General features: G+C 40.8%; 1 protein-coding gene across 6 annotated transcripts in view; it reads right to left on the reverse strand.

Annotated features, from left to right (window-relative positions):
- Positions 1–22,518, reverse strand: part of TANC2 (tetratricopeptide repeat, ankyrin repeat and coiled-coil containing 2) — a 296,707-nt gene that overhangs the window by 16,750 nt on the left and 257,439 nt on the right. For all 6 annotated transcript variants that reach the window (XM_039859913.1, XM_039859912.1, XM_039859911.1 and 3 more), the window contains 6 exons: positions 20,451–20,573; positions 19,666–19,902; positions 15,011–15,196; positions 9,993–10,086; positions 4,133–4,266; positions 3,085–3,208 (listed from right to left, as the gene is read on the reverse strand). In XM_039859913.1, the coding sequence (XP_039715847.1) occupies positions 3,085–3,208; positions 4,133–4,266; positions 9,993–10,086; positions 15,011–15,196; positions 19,666–19,902; positions 20,451–20,573 (898 nt within the window). The remainder of the gene's footprint in view (positions 1–3,084; positions 3,209–4,132; positions 4,267–9,992; positions 10,087–15,010; positions 15,197–19,665; positions 19,903–20,450; positions 20,574–22,518) is intronic.

Here is a 22,518-nt window from a genome sequence, read left to right on the forward strand (position 1 = left end):
TCTGAACTCAGTGAAAGTCTTCTGTTTATAACAGTATAAACTCCTTGAGAGACTCTCGTAAAATAAGTCAGTACATGCTCGTCACTGATGACAGTGCCAGCCACTTGCACCTTCCCGAGAATGTGGGGGAAATGGATTCATGGGAAGGGACTAAGACCAGGTCACAAGGGAAATTTGGAGTTGAATGAAACTAGTCAGCCTTCAATAATCCCATCCTCACTCTCTTGGCCCTTTTTATAGTCTGCATCTGCCTTCAAACTTTCTATTTTCATCTGTCAAGATCAAGCGTACTTGACATTGTTTTGTAATTAGTCTAAAATTCAACATAAACTTGGTTCTTACTTAGACTGTAAGCTCTGAGATGGCAAAGAGCCTATCACTCCCTTGCTAGTTTTGAAGAGTACCTAAGGTAATTCTTTTCACACAGCTGGCATGTCATCCTAACTAGAGATTGACCTACTGCACATGGAACACTCGCCAGGCTGCCTCCTCAGCAGGACAGAATTCAATGGCAGATCGAGCTTGAGACCTGCCACAGCCAGCTCAGGATCTACTCAGAACTCATCTGGCCTATCACCTTTGTATCCCTAGGGTCAGATAACCAGACTTTGTGGCTTCCCATAGCAGGATAAAGGGCTGGAAGGTATCATACCTCTAACACTGATGAGAGACGTTTACGTACTGATTATCCTTTTATAATGGCAGAGTCTGCAATTGAAACATTGACTCTAACATGGAATGACTTCGAATGTGGGACAGAATCCAAGGGTTTCTTCTCAGACACAACATCCATAAAAATCCCTGGACAGAGCCTCCAGCGGTGGAAAGAGCAGGATAAGAAGGTTCTGGATGCATATTACAGATAAACTCCTTTTCCAAATGTACGGAAAGTTGGAATTTCAAAAAATTAAAAGGAGATGCACATAAAATCTATTCAATTTACGTCCCAAATTCAACTTGTAATCTTCCTCCTCTCTCTTTTCTCCACCTTGCAGCTAAAGGAACCACAGTTCTCAAAAACATCAACCTTAAAACTCTGGCGTTACCTTCAACTCCTCTATCCTTATTTCCTACACGCAATCAATCTTTACATCCGAATTCTTTTTTGCACTTGCCCTTCTGTTCTGTTCTAACAGCTACTGCACCTGGACTGGGGCCTCATTACCTCTCATCTAGCCTACTACAATGGCTTCCTAATTGATCCCCTGGCCACTATAACTCCTTCATCAAATCTATTCACACTACTGCCAGAGTGATTTTTTTTTTAAAAAACATAACTCTGGCACCAATTCTCTTTTTAAAAATCTTGAAACGCTCCCCATTGCCTTCAGAATTAAGTCCTAACTCTTTCAATCTGCTCCTTTTCAATTTCTTTCCACACATGTTTCCTATTTTATTTCCCAATCGTCCTCATGTACTTCACTGGACAACTTGCATATTTCCCCAAACCTGTTGTGTACTGTTCCTCCTCCACCTTTCAAGTCTATTACTTCCCCTCCATAAATACAGAACATTTTTCCTATTCAGATTTCACGGTCTGTCCTATTCTAACTCAAATACCTTTATCAGAGCACTTGGGATTCTCTGCTTTTTAAGGTAGTTATTTATCTTTGTTTCATCTCTTCCTTGCCAGATCGCAGACCTTTTGAGGGCAGATTATACAGTTCATTAATTAAAAAAAATCACTCACAGTTCCTAGCATAGTGTTCTACAAATAATGTAGGCTAAATGTTTGTAGAATTTATTGATTTAGTGAACATTTCTGATTTAAATGTGAAAAAATGAAATAGTACAAAGACCAGGATGTCTGCAGTGATAAGGGAGATGAACTCTCTGGAATCTGTGCCTGATGAGCTTCTATTGGAATGTGGCAGACACTGTGCAACTATCTAAAGGTTATCAGTGGCTGAAGAGGTCCTGTCTTTTCCAGTCGACTCGGCCTGTTCTGGGACATTTATTCCTGCCACAGCGTATCCTGGGAATCTAGGCACATCCCCCTTCCTTCCCCAGCCCCCAGAAGTGAGGGGAGATATCATGAAACCAGACCTGTGTGGTGGCTCGTACTGGGGAAGCAAGAACCACTTTGCCCACTGGGAGAGCAGTTCTCTGTGACCCAGTCTTGTGAGTCTGAGGCTGTGGAAGGAAATCTTCTTTGGAAGATATAGCTAAGAACCAATAAATCTCTAATTTAGTTGTAGTTTGAAATCTTAGAAGAAACCTTGTCATTCCATTCCATTCCATTCCAGGTGGAGGAGGAGAAGAAACCTGCTTCCTAAGGCAACGACCCTCAGCTGCTTCAGCTTGAGCATGATTCTTCAGCAGGCTGGCCTCCTTAAAGTGTATGTTCTTGTGGATATAATTAGATGTTTAGGTCCAGTTTACTAATAGGGGAGGCTAGCTGGAATGGAATCATTAACGGCGGTCGCAATCACAGTACGTCCTGCTTCATGTCAATGCTCAGGCTCCACTAGATGGTACTGTAGAGTCACCAGTGACTCGAACTTTTTCTACTACAGAGGTCCACGTCCACCATCACTCACCACTGTTCTCACAAAGGTGACTGAGGTCATAGCAATCATAAGAAGCCTGAAATGTTCTGATGGTGTTGTGTATCCTTTAACTTATTTCTCATTCACCAGGAATACGTGAATGTTGGTGAATGTCAAAAGGAATTTATTACAACAGGAGAATATAATATCCCGATTTCTCAAGTAGGGTCCCATTGTCAGCAACTGTCTTAACCTCCCGTTGCCTCCTTGGGATACTAGAAAAGTATCAGTTGTGCAGGCCTACAAAAGAATTGATAAAGGTGAAGTCCAAATACACTCCCTAGAAGATGAACATTTACTGAGTGTACATTAAAAAGTCCAAGTTTAGAGATCATGGATTTAAATTAAAGAGTTTTGACTATGTTAATTTGATTAGGATACTAAAGATCCCTCAAGCCATAAGGAAACAGAGAATGTCAAGAGTTGGAAGGGACCCAACTGAATACAGCAAAAGAGCAGATGGACTTTCATTTCTTAACCAACTGGATTACTAATATCTATTCTGACCATCCAGCTCTGGCCTCCCAGTACTGACCTTGTGCAAGCAGAAAGTCCACAGTTCCTAGATGGCCTTCGGAGGCAGCCATCATCAGAGGGGTACGGCCCTGCTTGTCTGCCATGTTGACATCAGCTCCATGGGTGAGTAAAAGATCAACAATCTGGAAGAGCAGAGAAACAGACCAACTAACTACCCAGGAAGAGCCACCAAGCAGGCATGTGCATGCTGTCCCCTGCACTGTGAACTCCCACTGTTATACAGGTGAGTCGCTTCTACATGTAATTTTCCACTGCAAGAACCCCTTCCAGTTCCTAGCACCATGTGAATTGTGCTCTGACTCTCTTAAGGACAGCCAAATGAGAAGAATTCAACGCAGTGTTTGACTCAGCCACTCAGTCTAAAAAAATTTAAGATAACAAAGGCCAAGATGTAGACTAAACAATTCTGTAACTGAAGCTCCAATCCAAGTCACTACTTATGTCACTGCCATTTTATGGACCTCTGGGAGTCGCAAACCTGCCTGCAGTGAATCTTTACGACTGAACTGAATACAACAAAGTGCCTCTGATAAGTATTTAGCACTGTCAGGCTTCTAGAGCTTTTAATCCACTCAGATTTTGAAGGATTATTAAACGATATGCTTCCTTTTCCATCCTGAGTGTATAAACTTATCCAGAAGCCGAACATCTAGAAAGGTCATAGAACTAGAATTTATATACACCGCATTTTCCTTTAGCAAGTCTGAGACACCTGCAAGTAAGTGGTTAGCAGGGATCTGTTGAGATATGAATCTTCGCAAGAACCTGTGGACACTGAAATGGTCTCTGGAAGGTTATGCCATGACCAGGCCAAAAGGAGCTAGTCTTTCTACAGTCTAGAGCATGACGACAATTTTGAATGTGAACTTTTTGATATATTCTCAACTAACTAGAATATTAATAACAAATGCCCAAGTCCTCAAACTTGATGACAGCTGGGTAACTCAAACTTTGTGATTGTTTTTTTCTTTTTTGCTCTCTGCATCAGAAGTGCCCACCTACAACTCACCCTTGCTCATGGGACTGGAAGCAGCTACCCTGCTTACCTGCCAGTGGCCTTGGCGAACTGTGCTGAACAGGGGCACTGCCCCTCGGCGGTTTGGCTGGGCCACTGCCGCTCCTTGTTCCAAGAGCAGACGACACACTTCCAGTTTGCCCCTTCCGGCTGCAGCTGTCAGGGCTGAGGGCAGAGAACACAGACTGAGGAGAGGCGGTTCCTGCCCTCTCCAACTCTGTGTGTTAAGCATGGCAGTGTATCTGTGTTTGATTAATATAACTGCTCCTTTACCTCCAAGAATAATGATTTTAGCTACTTTTGCCATGAATGAAAGTGTCGGAGACAAATAATAAATAAAAAAAAATAAAATTATTGAAAAATCACCTTTGGTCAAACTTCCTTGGTTTCACTTTTCCTACTCCGATCGTCTGTGCTTTTGACCTACGTCTGTTTTGGTATTCCTTCCTAGCTACAATCCTTCTATCGGTCTATGCGTGGTCCCAGAGAGAAGGGCCTTTGCAGAGTAAGGTCTTTTTTAGAATTAGCTAGGAAGCACCTCTGGCCAACCTCTTTTCCTGGGCCCTTAAACCTAAAGAACCAAAGTCAGGTACTGCAGTCTAAGGGCCTTGGGCCAGTTTTTATTCTTTTTCTCGTTAGTTGAGACAGAAGTTTCTAGTATATTTGCAACCATTTTTATAGGAGGATCAGAACTGTTCAAGGTAATAGTCTTAAAGATGAGGTGTGACAAAGGCTCTTTTCTTCTGAATTTAAAATGGAGTCACAGATAAAAAATAGCTATAGTGAGTATGCGGGACCCAGCAGGAAGAAATGAAAACATTCTTTTTGTGCCGTTGGTCACTGTTGAAGATATTTGATATAGTGGAGATTCTATGAGTGCCTATTTCACCCTCTGAGTACTATTTCCATAGTAGCAAGAAGAATTTGAAGATATATTTTCTACTAAGTCCATATTTTAACAAAGATGTTTTTGTCTCATTTAACCGGGGATCTCAAACATAGGTTCAGTGTTTAAAAGAATGGATGAGGGTAGGGAGGATGGTAAACACTGTCAGAAGATAAAGAGGATAGGGAACTTTTCCCCAAATTAACTTGGAAAACTGATGTGGTAGTCTGCGTGTTCTTCCTTTATTATGGCCACCTACTCCAATGACAAATCGGAAAAAGATAACATCGGGCAGGTACACATAGGTGAGGTATCATAGAAAGGAGAAGTCTTGGTCTTATCTGAGTGAGGGTCATTTTTAAGCCCTGAATGAATGAGTACAGGTAGTGATGGGTCTGATTATTTACTCGACGAAGAAGTTTGTCTCTTATTCTTTAAATCAGTGATCTTTCCTCTTTCTCAAGTTTATATTCCTAATAGTTCAGGAAAAATAAAACAAAACACTTTAGTTCTTGGGTCAGAACACAAGAGCAGTTTAAGAACTTGACTGGAAGTCATCATGTTGTACATCTTAAACTTATACAATGTTACATGTCAATTACAGCTCCGTAAAGCTGGGCTGGGGGCAGGGGACTTGAATGGGTCGTATGTTTATTAGGAACAAGAGTCACCTTGTTGGTATGTAAAACATATGATCTGGAAAATTTCTAACTTCCATGTTCTGATTCTATTTAAAGTAGCTACTAGGTGATAGGGTTGCTGCAAACTTCCCTTTTAATATCCTGTGTATGGGGGGGAGGAAGGGGCAAACACATTCTTCTTCTCAAAATAATTTATAGTGCCCTGGAGGAAATACAGACAGTATCTCAGAATCAAGTATCTCAGCAACGATGCTGAGAGAACACAGAACAGAACACACTTGAAAATGCACGACCAGTGCCCATCTTGAAAGCTAAAGTTATACTGTCCACTCTAATCTGGAATTATGTTGCTCTGACTGGCCCATTTCACCCCACTGGACAACAAACTTACGTGAGGGAGAATGTTCCATTTGGACTTTTTCTTTGTTACATCTTCTCTATTGCTTAGATTATGATGTAATCTGGCAGGAGTCTCTGGCTGATAGCTGCACATGGTCATTAACACAGCTGGCCAATTTCATCTCAGGGCAACACAACTATATAAAATGGAATCTGGGCTTTTCTAAATCCAAGAGCAAGGAGTTGCTTTGGCTGGATTTTACAGAAGCCTTATCAAAAACTGTTAAAACTTTTTTTGGGGAAAAAAAAAAGATTAAGGTAAAGCCAGTTCTGTAAAACAACAAACTGATTCTTAGAGCAAATAGCGATTTAGAGCCAAATCTCTTCGTGAGAGACCAGTAACAGAATTTATTCCCTAGCCTGTCAGCATCTGATGAGATTATCTGACACAAATGGTCCTTTTTCAGATGGAAACATCTAAGGAGTTTGAAGAGGCAGACAGGGTGCAGCTTACAGATGGGGAAATAGCCAAAGTCTGCTTGGATGGGATGCTGACACTTATTAGAACGCAGTGAAGCAAATGGTTCTTTTGTTTTTCTATTTTCAACCTTGAAAGAATATAGCAAATAGGTCATTTAAGACCAACAGGAAGGAGGTGGTTGGAAAGACATAAACTGATTACTGCTATCCAAAACAATATCAATTAAACATTTATGGAGCTATTTGTCAGACACTGTCTCTGCTCTCAAAGAACTCATGGTTAAGTAAGGATGATAGACAAATAAATATATTATTATACAGCATGACATGCACAACAGAGATAAGTCCATGGAGGCTGGTAGTATGGAGGTGGCAGAAAGGAAGAAGTGTCTGAGAAGGTCTCCAGGAAGACATGACAATCTGAGCTAGAATGCTCTAAGAGAAACAGGAGACTTATAGGTATGCGAGGGCAAGGGAGAGCATGTGTATAAAGGGAAGAAGATGGGAAACGGCATACTTATTTTTTACTGGAGTTACTGGAGAAGACAGGTAATAGATGAGGCCAGACATCACGACTGGACTTTTTATGCTACCTTAAACAACTTAATTATTGCTACAGGTGGTAAGCAGGAAAGTGACACGAACAGACTGTGGCTCAGAAAGATCACTTTGGCTGAAGTCTGGGAGATGAATCACAAAAAAGTGAGGCTAGAGACAAAAAGATCCGCTACGAGGTAGCTGCAAAAATCTAGACAAGAGATAATGAGGGCATGAATTGAGAGCATCTTGTTTATTTTGTGAACTCTCGCTTCTTTTGGGCTATGGGATGGCTCAGGCCCTCCAGAGTTGCTAGAAGCTTTTAATGCTGGTCTAAGTCTGTGCCCATAAGACAGGAGAGGAGGGGATGGCGAATGATCTCGTCACCTTAATTGCTTCTGTGTTGTTCCATAAGAAGTCTGTGAAAACCCTAGGGGATGCGATGGGGTCAGCCAGCTGGGGAAAGCTGGATGTAGGAAGATACCATCTGAAAGGATAAAGAGGCTGCAAAAGCGGGACAAAGGCAACTAGGATATTTTAATGATCTGCTTTCAGAACATCAAATATGTAAAAGTTATATCTCAATGACTATTTCCCTATACGCTGAGACATATTTCATATTCTAAGATGCACTTTTTCTCCTTCACATTTTACTATGTCTGAAATGAGAATGCATCTTGCAACTGATGTGACAATAAAGAATTGTGTTAGTTTAATAGGCAGAGTTTTTTTTTATTTTGTAGTGGCACATAATATAATGGTTATATAGTTTCTTAGAGTTAGTAGTGTCAGATTCAATATAGTAAGTGATACAGATTGTTGGAAACGTAATAAATAACTACGGTATTTTCCTCAGGTACAAATTATGTTGTTTAGGCGAGGGTTGCAGATGTGAGATGCCAACCAGCTGACTGCAGGTCACAGCCCTTCATGCTCTACATGAGGGAAACATATAAGATTTTGCCATTGGAGGAAACATTACAGTTCAATGGGTGTTTATCAGTTATAAATGATTTATATGCTACAGGTTAGAAAGGAACACGTGTACTTAGTGAATCCATCACTATGGACAGAAAAGCAACTTGGAGTCTATTCTATGCTTGTAGTGGGTTGTCGGGACATTTTTATATAGCAGTGACATTGTTTCCCAGAAATTTTTCTGAGGTCAAATAACTTTTTATAGATCTATAAATTATATTACAAATACATTTCATTCTAACTTAGATTTCAATAGCACTTTATGTTTATAATGCTGAAATTATTTCATATAAATAGCAGGTTAAACATAACACGATTCTGATTATAAGCAAAATGACATGAAGCTTTGATTTTTTACAATCTTGAGATATGATACGTATGTAAGACAATGGAACGAGCTTTACTGCACAGTTTAAAGCATGAAATGTTTTAAAAGTCCTGAGACCATAAAGTTTTATTCTAATAAGAAATTCATATCAATAAAAATGTCTTCTACTTAGCCCACACACTTCCCGAACAGTTTTAAGGAATTCAGTATGGCACTGGAGTGTCTGACATGTATCACTGTGAGCCTGTGATGTCTGTCCATCAGCACCAGTGTACGGCACTAGAATGTTTGATATCTATCACTGTATGAGCCTGTGATGTCTGTCCATCAGCACTGCTGGACCACTCCTTATTTTTTTTTTGCCCTCCCCATGGTTACATGTGCATGGCCCGACGACAGGAGTCTGTTGGGAGCTGTGGCAATGCTGTGCCGGGGAAGGCTTTCTTGATGGGAGTGGTAAACCAACGTATCGCTTCTGCAGCGCTAGGTTACAATATGCATCCTCCAGAACTGCTGGTGTCCAGGCCAGTCTCTTCCCCACAGTCTGTTCTCTGGCTCCCTCAGGGTGGGGTCCCAGAGACAGCAGCTGTTTCCAGCTGCACATTTTCCTTTAATCTGTCACAGGGTCTTAAGCTGCAGCTGCCTGGCATCTGCTCCCTTTGGCTCTTTCAGAGGGAGGGACTGTTTGAGAAGCAGATTCCTGGGCTTTGGGCCATTCTACAGGATGTTAAAGAAGCATGAAACCTATACAAGATTTTTGCCACGGGTGGAAACATCACAGTTCAATAGGGAATTATAAATTTTAAGTGAATCTGAGTGTCTTTTATTTTGAATAACGCTGTGACTCTAACCAGAACACATACCCTTCTTGTTTGGTCAAATATTCTCCCTGAACTGGCCAACTCATTATGGGTCTACTTCTCCTGGCAAATATGGCACATACCTGTGGTGACACTACAGTTCTCATTGCTCTAGTTTCATAAAAACACATACAAGGTTACTAACGTTTCTCCAGATGTTCCAGTTTAGACTTGGGGTAAAGACAACAATCACTTCCTGCGAAGGTCACAAGGAAGAGCTTCTGAGTGTGTAGTAAGTACCAAGGAATACAGAAAGCGCTATGCTATAGACCGAGAGGGGCTGCACGGGGCTAAGCTTCATAGGGTAGTGCCTTTAGCTGGCATCCAGGGCGCGACTTTACTCATAATGTGCCAGTTTAATTGTGTCAGATACCACTCTGCCATGATAACACTTGGTTAGGCCAGAGATGTGGATAAAAATTTAACTTCCTAGTTCACAACTGCAGGTGAAGAGAGTTATTTTGATGGGAGAAATATATATTCCTAACTGTTAAGAGGATCACATTAAAAAAAAAGAGAGAGAAAGGCCACAACTATTTTCTGTTCTGGTTTGGCACATCGTAAGGAAACTTTCAGTCTTTTAAAAACATTAGGAATAAGAGTGGGGGAAAGTTTTGTTTGAAGGGAGACTCTGGTGTTAATGTATGGAGAATCCAAAGGGAAAGAGGATTAAAAAAGGGAACTCCTTGCCTTTTTACTTGGCTGAATGGTCTCCAGTACCAAAGCCATCAGAAAGGCCCAAGGTATGCTAGAGAAAAAATCAGGGTGGGAAATGGCAGAGAGCAGCTCCACACAAATACAACACACTCATGAGAGAAGAGAGTGATGTCCATGACAGGTACCTGTCTCTCCCCAGAGACTGTCAAAACTGTTGATCTGGGCTCGCTCCACTTCCTCTTCATCTTTTTCTGGAAGATCAAGTAGGTAGGAGACAATCTGAAACAAGAAGTTGTGTCAGCTCAAACTTTGGGTGGAAAACTATGCTATTGACACGAGCCTGTGAGGTCTGGAAGATAACTGGATGATCCCTCGCACACAAAAGGAGGCCGAACTGCCTGACCTAGCAAGGAAACCCAAAGCTGTCATGACGAGCATTTGTTCAGGTACAGTTTACATGTTTCTCTTGGACATAATTCACTTACATAGCATGTGATTTAAAAAAATTACATATTCCTCATATTTAAGTTAAAGAAGCAACTCCTCATCCTCCCCATAAGATACCAATAAACAAACAAAAAAATCAATAAACAAAAAACCAGAAAATAAATATGGAGAAGACTTAGGGCCTGTATTTCTTCAGAGCAGAGCGATGATCTTTTTCCCTCTCAGAAGGACAAGGACTGTTCTGAGGACAGTAAAGGGAGAATGGCTACTAAGAACAAAGGAAAGTGACAGCTCCGTTTCCAGGAATTTGACTATGGAGAGAGTTAAAAAAATCTCCCATAGATAATAAAAATTCTAATTTTACTCAATATTGCCTTGGTGACATCAGTTCGGCTGACAGGATAGCTGTGTCACTGAATCATCTCATGCAGTGGTGAGTCAACTTGACTGGTCCATAAAAGCTGATGATTAAATTTTCAGGAATTTTGCAAGCCAGTTGTTAAACAAAGATGTTTATTAAAAATTAAATTACAATTAAATTATACTTAAATTAAAAAAGAAAATCTCATAACTTCCTAATTACTTAACTACATTTAACTATTATCTATGCTCTTGAAATTATTTATATTTATTGTGTCTGTATGATGGAAATATTATAGAATGGTGTAATACTGTGCATCTCTTTGCAACTGTGTGTTCAGAGGTGTCACACTGGTAGCTTGAAATCAGCCATGGTGGGAGTATTTACACCCTGAAAACTGGCAAACATTACAAATTCAGGATCTGGTGTAGTGCTAAAGCTGAAAGAGGTTCTAGTTTAATTATTATAATTTGTATAAGGGTGAGAAGTAGTTTAACAGTAGATCACATACCAGATTAAATGACAATAAAATTATCAGGAAAAGAGTTAGTAAATGTGGTACGACTCCATTTATCAAATCATGGCTGAGTATCCATAGCAACCATAAGTTGGCTATGGATACAAATTTAGCAAAATCAACAGAATCATTCAATTAAGAGTACTGCATATTCCACTATTATCTGAAACCGTGTGCTACATGTTCTTCATATCAGTAAAATTTATTATAAACTTAAGTAGAGTCATGCATTGCTTAACGACGGAGATACGTTCTGAGGAATGTCATCAGGCTGGAGCTGTCATCAGGTGATTTTACCTTTGCGGGAACATCGCAGAGGGTGCGCACACAAACCTGGATGGTTAATCACTTCCACACCTAGGCTATGTGGTACAGCCTATTGCTTTTAGGCTACAAATCTGCACAAAATGTTATTGTACTGAATACTATAGGCAATTATAATACAAGTATCTGTGTATCTAAATGTTATCTAAACACAGAAAAAGTACAGTAAAAACACAGTCCGAAAGATAAAAATCAATAGAACCGTGAATGGAGCTTGCAGGACTGGAAGTCGCTCTGGGTGAGTCAGTGAGTGAGTGGTGAGTGAATGTGAGGGCCTAGGACATCACTGCACATCACTGCAGACTTCATAAATGCTGAATAAAGGCTAAATTAAAAATTTTTCAGTAATATTAACTTCAGCTTACTGTAACTTTATTTTAGAAATTTTTAAAAATTTTGATGTTTGTAATCATATTTAGCTTAAAACACAAACACATTGTACAGCTGTACAAAATAATTTCTTTATATCCTTATCCTATAATTTTTTTCTACTTTTAAAATTAATTTATTTTTATTTTTTAAACCTTTTTATTAAAAACTAAGACACAAACACACACATTAGCCTAAGCCTACACAAGATCAGGATGGTCAATATCACTGTCTTCCACATTCTGTCCCAAGGGAAGGTCTTCAGAGACAGTAACACCCATGGAGCTGTCGCCTCCTGCGGTAACAATGCCTTCTTCTGGAATTCTTCCTGAAGGACCCGCATGAAGCTCTTCTTGAGGAAGTGTCACTCTTTTCAGAAATATGTCCATGGGGGTTTGGTTTTTTTTTTGAATCACAGATTTGCTCATAAGCAGATAATGTACCATGAACATTCCTCTCTTAATGAAAACTTTTTGGTGCTGCAGTCCATGTTTTCAAACTTTTTAAGGAGCTTGCTGAAGTCTGCAAAAGCTTCTGCTGACCCTTCACTGTGAATTTTCGTAAGCGTTCTTTTCCTTCTGCAGTTTCCTTTCTCCACCTCTCCTTCGGCTATGCGTTCCTGTTCCAGTTCTAACAACTCCTCATCGGCCAATGAATTCCTCAGGAACCACCTCTAGCAGATCCTTAGTGTTGTCCTCATCCACACCTAGGTTAAAGCGTTTGCCACCTCGACCACAGTGTTGTTGATTTTTGAAACCTCCTTGTTCTTGGTAAATGCTTTGAAGTCATGGATGAATCTCGAGTGTCTTCTTCCAGATGCCATTCATATACGCCTTGGTGACTTCACCCCAAGCCAAAGCAAAGTTCTTAATGCAGTCATAGATGTTGTAATGCGTCCAGAATTGCATCGGTGTCTTCCTCAGTTGCAGCAATAGCCTGGGCAAAGGTCCTTCTCTAGCTGTGGGCCTTAAAAGCCACTATGAAACTTGGATCCACTGGGTGGATCAGAGAGGTGGTATTTGGACGGAGAAACATCACTTTGATATCAGAATGAAGGTCACTGATAAAAAGAGGGCATCCAGGAGCACTATCCACAAAAAGCAAAATCTTGAAAGATATGGTATTCTCCAAACAGTACTTTTTCATTTTGCTGACAGAGCAACTCAGGAGGGCATCTTAGAAGAGGAGCTGGGTCATCCATGACTTTTTATTGCTCCTACAGTATACCTGCAGTGTGTGCTTACTGATATGCTTGAAGGGCCTGGTGTTCTCACTGTGCCAGACCACAAAAGGTTTCAATTTGTAGCCTGCAACATTGTCCCTAAGCAAGACTGTTATCTGTCCTAAGAGCCTTGAAACCTGGCACTGACTTGGCCTCCTTATGTTTGAAAGTCCTTAGGTATGAAATGGAAAGGCATCGTTTCCGGAACAGGGAGGTTGTATCCATAGTGAATATCTGCTCTGGCAAATAATTTTCCTCCACGATCAGCTTATCGAGCGTTTCTAAAAATTCTTCAGCTGCCTTCACATCAGCACTCGCAGACTCGCTACTCACTTTCACATTATGTGATGAATAACAATTCCTGAATCATTTAAACTACCCAGAGCTAGCTGTAAATTCAACATCATAGTTGGGTCTGGACTTTTCTTTCGACATCAAAAACAAGCCTTGTGCTTTGGCCATGATCGCTGGGGTGCTGCGAGGGCTACGCTTCGGTGTCTGGTCTTTAGTCCAGACCATTAGAAATTTCTCCACGTCTAATAAAGGCCTTTCTTGAATTTTTTTTTAGTTCCATTGCTTTCAATGAAGCAGATCGTTTAACAACTTTACTCACTTTGTTCTTGTTCTTCAAGATTGCAGCTATCGTGAAATGGGACACGCCTGACTGGTGAGCAATAACCATCACTGATTTTCTACCTTTGTAGTCCCTAATCACTCTTAATTTTGTTTCCAAGTCAATCACTTGATGTGGCCTCTAATTAGCAACATTAGCAATGGATTTTGAATGCTTACGGCCACAATGAACAAAACACCGTGAGAGTAAATCAGGTGTTAAGAGAAAATGTGCTTGATCCATTGGTTGAATCAAAGAAGTGGTAACATAGTAAACACAAGATGTATGAGGATACTGCTGGCGTTAACATGTGCACTGTTTTACACCAAACTTTTAATTTTATATGTAAAAAGTTCATTCCAAAATAATGATAAAAAGTATATTTTTTAATTAAAAAATAAAAGTATACATTGTCAAGTATTATGTACTGTACATAATTGTATGTGCTGTACTTTTATACGACTGGCAGTGTAGTAGATTTGTTTACACCAGCATCACCACAAACACAAGTAATACACTGCACTGTGACTTTACAATGGTTGTGACATCACTAAGAAACAGGAATTATTGAGCTCCATTATGATCGTATGGGACCACCCTCATATATGCAGTCCACCACTGAACGACATATTGATATGAGGTGCATGACTGTATGTACGTACCCTTCCTCCCTCCCTCCCTCTCTCCTGATCCGCTATACTCCCCTCCCCAAAGCTAGTTGTCAAACATTTCCTAGCACATTACCAATTCCATGTATTTTGCCACTATATTACTATCATTAGTAAGTTAGCAAAAATAACATTTGTATAGTGTTTAACAGTATACAAAGCACCTTTCATAATAGCCTTATAAAAAACAATTGATCGGACTTACTTCACTGATGGAAAACTAAGGTTCTAAAGAGATAAGGTAAATTGCCTGAGGTCCAGAGCTAATGAGTAGAAAAGATGGGACTCAAACCTGGTCCCTCTGAGATTCCAGATGTTGTGCTGTTCCCATGACACCCTGTCCACCCATGGGAACAAAGGTCAAGAAATAATCCTTCTGAGCCTAGTGTCATTGTCTGTTAAATAGGGTTGGAAAGACAGAGAGGAATTGGGTTAGATAAGTCCCAAGGTCCTTTCCAACTCTCACATTCTGTGCCCATCATTCTAAGTATCATGACATTTGAGTATTAAGTGCTTCATAGAGTCTAATGTCCCTATTCCTCAGAGTCGTGACCAAAAAACTAATTCACGTTAATTAGGCTGGCAATTTTGTAATAATGCAACCCTTTTCTCCCAGTCTCTTAGGTCTTTCAATCTATAGCTTGAAAAAAACAAAACAAAACCTTATCATCTGCTTTCTTACCTCAGTGTAACCCATGCTGGCTGCAGCAATGAGGGCCTGCTGGATGGCGTGGCTCTTCTTAAACACCCCTTGCTGCTGGCCAGCCATTGTCCAGTCACACTGAATCAAAAACTTGACAACCTCCAGATGACCTCGGAGTGCAGCATGGACCAAAGCACACTGCCCATTCTTATCCAAGTGATCCACCTAAGGGACAGAGAAGCCTGTGTGAATGAAGGCCTGTGGCTGTACTCCCAACCCCGTCATATGAGGCCACTGCACATGTCTAGACTACCAAGGTCCTTCCTTCTCCATCCCCTGGACCAATCTCTGAGACGCTTCAGAGGACACGCTCCTGCTCAGGCTACAGCTCCACTGGCTACAGGTCTGGCAGACGCCCCCGGGGGAGAACCTCATTTCATAAGGTCAGACTTTTGTTTTCACATCAAAAAAACCCAAAAAGCAAAACTCCCAGCTCCGGCTTTGTTTTCCTGAGGTACAATCTCCTTTGTTCTTAAATAGTTCTTTTCTGACAAAAATTTGAAAGACTTGTAGCTCTCTTGGTACAAAAAACTGTCTTTGAAATCATGAAAGGAAAGAAAAACATTTTGAAGCTCAAATTTTTTAGTCTTCCAAAGAAGCAAAATATCTCATATCATGAATCACACATTTGACCCCCAAGCTTTGGCGAAGGCCGCTTCTCTTTTCCAATGGGAGGGTGGAATCTCAAAGATCTGGCCAAAATGGCTAGAGGTGCTTGGAGCTTAATGCTAGACTGAGTTCCAACAGCAGTTTTTACAACTGCAGTGCTGGTTACAAGTTTAGGCTGAAAGAAGAGCCTGGTTATACTCAATCTCGAGGCCACGAGTCCCAACAGATGAGGAGCCTTTTCTGCCAATGGTAGGTAGAGCACTTGAGACAGAAGTTCTCCATCTGATCTCCCTAGCTTCAGGTCTACTCAGCCACCTATTTAACAAATGTGTACTGAATGCCTACTATGTGCAAGGTACCACATAGGATAAAAAGGTGAATGAGATGGTAAAATATAGATTCTGTGCTCAAGGACTTTGGGACAAGGTAGGGGACGTGTGAAGAGTATGACAAAAGCCTGTCCAACAAAGGAGTATGTAATAAATGCCATACGGAAAGTAAGAGTGCAATACAATTTCAGAGAATTCTCAGCTGGAATTAGGAATGAGTTCAGAGGGAAAGGTGCTATGTCTGAATGTTTGTGTGCTCCCAAAATTATATGTTGGAATTCTAACTCCCAAGGTTATGTCGTTAGGATGTAGGTAATGAGGGTAGAGCCCTCATGAATGAGATTAGTGTCCTTATATAGGACACAGAGAGCTTGCCTGTCCTCTTCCACCATGTGAGGACACAAAGAGAGGGCACCATCTGTGAACCAGGAAGCTCTCACCAGACACCAAATCTGCTGGCACCATGATCTTGGGACTTACCCTCTAGAACTGTGAAAAATAAATGTTGTTCATAAGCCTCTCAGTCTATGGTATTTTGTTATAGCAGCCCCAATGGACTAAGAAAAGGTTTATCTCAATTTGCTGAGATAAGAAACGAGTAATTCTAGTTTTTGCAAGGGTAGGGTACATGAAGGGGAAGTTTAAACTACAAAGTTGAGATGGTCTTTCGGGACCAGAGCATGGATATTTTTGAATGCAGTCTAAGTGCTCTGAATTTTAATCACTGTAATAGAGAATCACTGAGAATTTTCATGCTCAGAACTGTATTTTCAAAAACTAAGGGGATGAATAAAAGAAGCATTGGTTTCTTGAAGAAATGGTTGATTTCATGGCCAGGGCAGTAATAGTAAAAGATGAGTTTGGAACATCTCGTGGTGCCAGGAAGTATGGCGGTGCTCATAAAATAATGGGGCGGGGGGATTTGAAAAGACAAAGAAACCAACTTGAAGGAGATGCCAATGGTCAAATCTGGGCAATCGGAGCAACAAAATAAATAATAATGGCAGTGGGTTATAGATCACAGTATAAAATCAATATCCAGGAATCCATAGTATGATAAATAAATAACTGAATAAATAAAATAAATACTTGGGGGAGAAGAAACAGCTCTTCTTTACAGCAGAATTCCAATTAATAAATGTTGAAGAAATGAAAGAAATAGAAAATCACCATTAGGTAAACACCAGAGCAATAATTATTGCAGCAAGAATCACTGATGGATCCTAAAACTAGTGGACAAAAAGCATGAGAAACAAGGTATCTGCCTAGTCACAAAGGCATCTCCCTAAAAGATAATTCCCAATTAAAAAGGGAAAACAGTAACTTTCGATTTGAGAAACCCGGAAGACACTACCTTAACCTGTGACGGAAGTTAACACCCTCTCATACCGTCCGGAAGTGCTGTGCTGAGTTAGTAAGGACACGGCATCCCTCCTGTGGTATTCTTTACAAAAACAGATAAACTCAATCTCATGATGAGAACATACCAGACAAACTGAAATTCAAGAACATTCTACAAAATAACTGGCCAGCATTCTTCAGCATTTTCATGCTGAAGTCATGGGTGAGGGGATAAAGGTGGAGAAGACCAGAGGACAAAATCTCAGTGAAGTTAAGAGAAGGAAGAGAGGCAAGAGGAAGACCAGGACAGTATTACTTTGAGAAGTGCAGTCAATACCGCCAATACTATAGAGAGGTTTAGAGGGGTGAGAGATGAGAAAATTTTACTTTATTTGGTGATTGGCAGTTGGTAGTGACTTTTGAGAGAGGAGCTTCATTTGAATGCCAAGAGGTTGGTGTTTTCTTTTTTAAAGGCTATTATTTACTAGGCACTACATGAGATTAGAAATTTCATCTCTTTTTAAAAAGGCTTTAGGACGTGGTTCCACATTGTAGCAGTTAGCACGTCTGCTTTACACGCAGAAGGTCCTAGGTTCGCTCTCCAGTGGAGCCACAGGCCATGGTCTACAGCCGTGCCTCCCTGAACAAGCCCGATGTCTGATCTCAGATGCTAAGCAGAGTCGGGCCTGGTGAGTACTTGGATGCGAGACCACCTAGGAAGACCAAGTGCTGCAGGCATAAATAATAATAAAAAATAATAAATAAATAAACAAAAAGGCTTTATCATTTTAAATTCTCAAATTGACCCTACGAATCCTTTTACTTGATGAAAAAAATGAGATTGAGATAGGTTAAATGATTTGTCCAAGAGAAAGTAAGTGTGAATGTAGGCTTTGACCAAGTTGTGTTTGATTCCAAAGTGGATAATTTTAAGTGGTTAAGAGTAGCAAGGAGGCAGAGGTAGCAAGTGGAGATGACTCCTAGGACGGGTTTGGTGGACATGGAAGGGAAGAGATGGGATGGTAGCTTCTGCTTAGTAAGAGAGTGGAAAATTTCTTTTTGGAATAAGAGGAGACATTAGGTTTGTAAAAACTGGGGAACAAGGTAGTGTGAATTTAGAAAAAGAATGAAATAAAATGAGAGAATAAGAAACACTGAGATAAAAAAGATAGGTGGAGGCAATTGCTTTGGAAAAAAAGGTAAACTCTTCCGTCTCTGAGGCGGAAGTGAAGGCGCGTGTCGGTAAGGATTAGAGTTCTGAGACAGGCGCATTGAGGTGAACTCAATCTTGGTCATGTGGGAGGGCAAAAGAAGTTTGATAGGGTCTTGAGAAGAATACAAATGATTTACACATCTGCTCTGGGGAAAACGAGAGATGAATAAAATGACAGCTGAGCAGCAGAAAAGACCCAGCTGAGACTAGAATATGAATTTAGAGCAATAATAATGAGGCCCAGTTATTCTGTTTCTAGAGATGTTCATTCCCATGAACAGGATGATTTAGGTGGGCCATCCCTGGGTCACGGTAAACATCTAAGGCTCTGGGATTTCTCAGAGAGCCCTAGGTCCCAGTTCCCAAAGGAGTCTGAGGTCCCACTCTCTTCTCTGGTAAGAATATTGGACACTTCAGCATGAGGTCCTACATATTACCTACATTTCTCTGCAAAAACACCAAAATCCTCAGTCTATTTTCAGGACTGAAACAAAATACCACGAGGCTACGATTTTCCCCAGAGGCCTCCATTTTTGAGACCAGCACTTTTCTTCCCACCAACATTTTGAAATTGAGTTCCTTTGCATCAGTGGCTGTTGAGATACCATAAGGCAAACACATTTTTTTAAGAAGCATTTTCAGAGAATTAAAATATACTAACAGAAACACTTCTGAGTGCCTCTGGTCAGTTTGAGAAAAAGCAGAGAGAATCGCCTTCTCCCGCTGCCCTATGGGGGTGATCTCCAAGGACAGAATGAGGGAGTCTGGTCTCTGTTCTTATCTCCACGGCTGACTTGTCTTCCGCACACATGAAAGGCTTAGAGTCTGCAGGCACCACCAGTGCAGACTTCCCACTGCCGTCTCCCTGCTTCTCCACTTCCCTTTCCTCACCCTGCACTCAGGAGAGGATTTCTTGGTTGTTAAGTCGGGCTGTTTGTGGCTGCTGATAATGTGTTCTCACAGGTTTTACGATGCAGAGAGGAACTTGCGTGCAAAAGTTGAGATGTATGCAGAGCCAGCCCTCCCTTTGATCTGCTCCCTAATAGGGTTTGATGTGCTCTACCTAGACCCACGAGATGACACGAGAGAAGGGAGATGACAGCAGGAAGAAAGGAAAAGCAGCAGAGCCAGGTGGCCAGTACCTGGGCCCGTTTCTTGCACAGCAGCACCACGATGCTCAGGAAGCCCGCCGCGGCGGCATAGCCCAGGGGCGTCAGGCCGCTTTCAGAAGAGGCGTCCACATTGGCCCCAAACTCCAGCAGCAGGGCCACCATTTCTGTGTAGCCGAGATGAGACTGGACGCACAGAATTGGAGCATTGTTTAAAACCTCTGTCCGGTAATTAATGTTGGCACCTCCCAAAATCAGCAGTCGGCTGACCTAGAAATAAGTAGGTAAATAAAGATAATATGCAGACAAATATCAGTCACATCTTTTTAGTCATCTTTTATTGAGTCATTTGGGACCCCGCAATAGTGCCTAGTAGCATTTAATAACTACTTTGTTTTCTAATCATCTTTTGTTCCTTTTTCCATACTTTGCCTTTGGAAAGGGATGTAAAATGTCTCCTTACGTAAACCGCTCAGTAACCAGAGCAAACGCCACTCATCCTGCAGTGCTGGACGGTCCCCACTAAGCAACTGTTGGGTGGAAAAGCTCCAACTCAAATGAAGGCTCTTCGAGACCGACCGACTCCCTAGAAGCAGCAGGACCTGATCTTGTCAACCAGAGGCCATTTATAGAAGGTCAAGAGGCCTGGTCTTCAATTCACAGAATAAAAATGTAACAATTTCAAATATATTAAATTATCAATAAAAGGCTAATTGGAGACAGTCTAAGGCAAGTCAAAGACAGATTAAATAGCCACTTAAATGTCCTAATTTTATTTTTTTCAGCTAATTCTTTAACTGTAATTTATATGCATTTACCTTTATATTTGGAGTGTAGAGATTTCGTAGAGATGCCAAAGCCATGGAAAGACCTTCTGTGCTATAGGAGATCCAGAGACCTTGGAGGATGGAGGAGGAGACGCCAACTTTTTTACTCAAACCCTGAAAAAGAAATATAGAGACAATTAAATTCTTAGCCCAGCTAAAAAGTACCATCGGAAGTAAGTTAGTGCCCTCTAGCTTTGTGACACTAACAAATGAGAGTAGAATCTTGCTCTAAAAATATTTGTGCCCAGCAAAGCCAATCCACTGATGAGGACAAAGACTGCTTCTGTAGGAACAAGCTAAGTTAAATTGTCTCTACCTCAGCAGTCTCTGGCAACAAATCCACTTAATACCTCTCTTTTCTGCTATATTTCGATGTACTTTTTTCCTCATACTTTTCTATTACTCTCTTGAATCAATCTCTTAAATTGAAGTTAGTAAAATACACACTGTGACAGAGATAATGCAATGTGATCATGGGTCTCCATCTCACCTCCTTCCTGGGCATTTGGGAAAACTATATTTCCCAGCCTCCTTTACAGTTATGAAGGCCATGTGATTGAATGCTGGCTAATTAAATATGGGCAGAATATGTCGTGTCCAGGCTTGGCCCCAAACCTCCTATGTGTTTCTCCACACTTCTACTGTTCTTTTTGATTGTAGGCCAGAGGATCCAACTGAGGTTTCTGAGGCCCTAGGAGATTTCACTACTACATGAAAGAAGCTGCTCAGTGATCTGTACTGGACTGCAATATAAATGAGAAACCAACCTTCATTAAGTCATTGCTATTTTGTATGTTTGTTATACTAGCTAGCATTCCTCACCTTGACTAATGCACCCTGCATTGATCATGTTAGGAAAACAACAACATGGTTGACTGCCATCAGCAACAAATTTTCTTTGGTATCATTGGCTTAGGTCCCATGACATGAACTAATGTTTGCCCCTTTCACTTGGGCTTCTCTAAAAGGAAGCTAGAATAATTCGTTTTTTTAAAAATTTTTCTGTTGTTGCAGCAAGACTCTGGCAATCATCTTATTGTTCCGTCAATATCTGGGTCAAGTGAGTTAAGGTGGGAAATCTCGAGGGCAGGAAGATATTCACAGTGAAGTCTGAGACCTGATAAGTAGGTCTGGGGAGGGATTCTTTTTGAAAACTTAAGCTACCTCTGCCTGCTTTTTCCTTGAAATGGAGGTTGTTCTTGCCTAGAAAATTTACTTATGTCCAAATCAGCCATGTAGCTTCTCTGAAAGATATAGCAACTCACTTCTCTGCTCAGGGCCTACGAGTCTGGATTTAGTTTCCTTGAATGTAAACTGCCTCTTTCTTCCTGCGTAATACCCAGGACAGTTTCAGTCATTTAGGGTACCAAAGAAATTTTAAATGAGAAAGCCTAAGATGTTTAGGGAAAAGCTGGATGTTCCCAGAAGGCCAAGCTATAATTTTTGCTCAAGGGAACTTGGGTGAACTTCCACTTCTGGTAATGGTGGATATAGGTAATTTGGACAAGCATTCCTGCTAGGGACAACTAGGAAAAGTTGTACAAAATTAAAAAAAAAAAAAAAAAATCCTCCTTGATGACATGGAGGGCTAGCAAGTTGGAGAAGAATAACTGGGCCAAGATCCAGGAGAGAATGAAGCCCAGGAGAGCAGTTTAGAGATGCCTGTCCACCAGCTGTGTTGTCAATTCTGCAGTTACCTAGGAGTATTTTTGATAGTTTTGGAATTTGGATACTATATTTGGATACTATAATGGCAGATACATCATATTACGCATTTAGCAAAGTCTATAGGATTGTACAACACAAACAGTGAATGCTAATGTAAACTATGGACCTCAGTTAATAATATATCAATATAGGTTCACCAACTGTAACAGATGCACACCAGTGCAAGACATTAATAATAGAGGAAAATCTGGCGAGGGGAGTGCGTATGTGAGAATGATCTGTATTTTCTGTTCAATCTTCTGTAAATCTAAAATTGCTCTAAGAAATAAAACAAATTAATTTAAAAAAAAAAAAAAAAAGCTTGGGTTCTACTCCAGGACAATGAATAATG

This window comes from Pteropus medius, unplaced genomic scaffold (assembly GCF_902729225.1).
Source record: "Pteropus medius unplaced genomic scaffold, Ma_sr-lr_union100, whole genome shotgun sequence".
Taxonomy (NCBI): Eukaryota; Metazoa; Chordata; class Mammalia; order Chiroptera; family Pteropodidae; genus Pteropus; species Pteropus medius.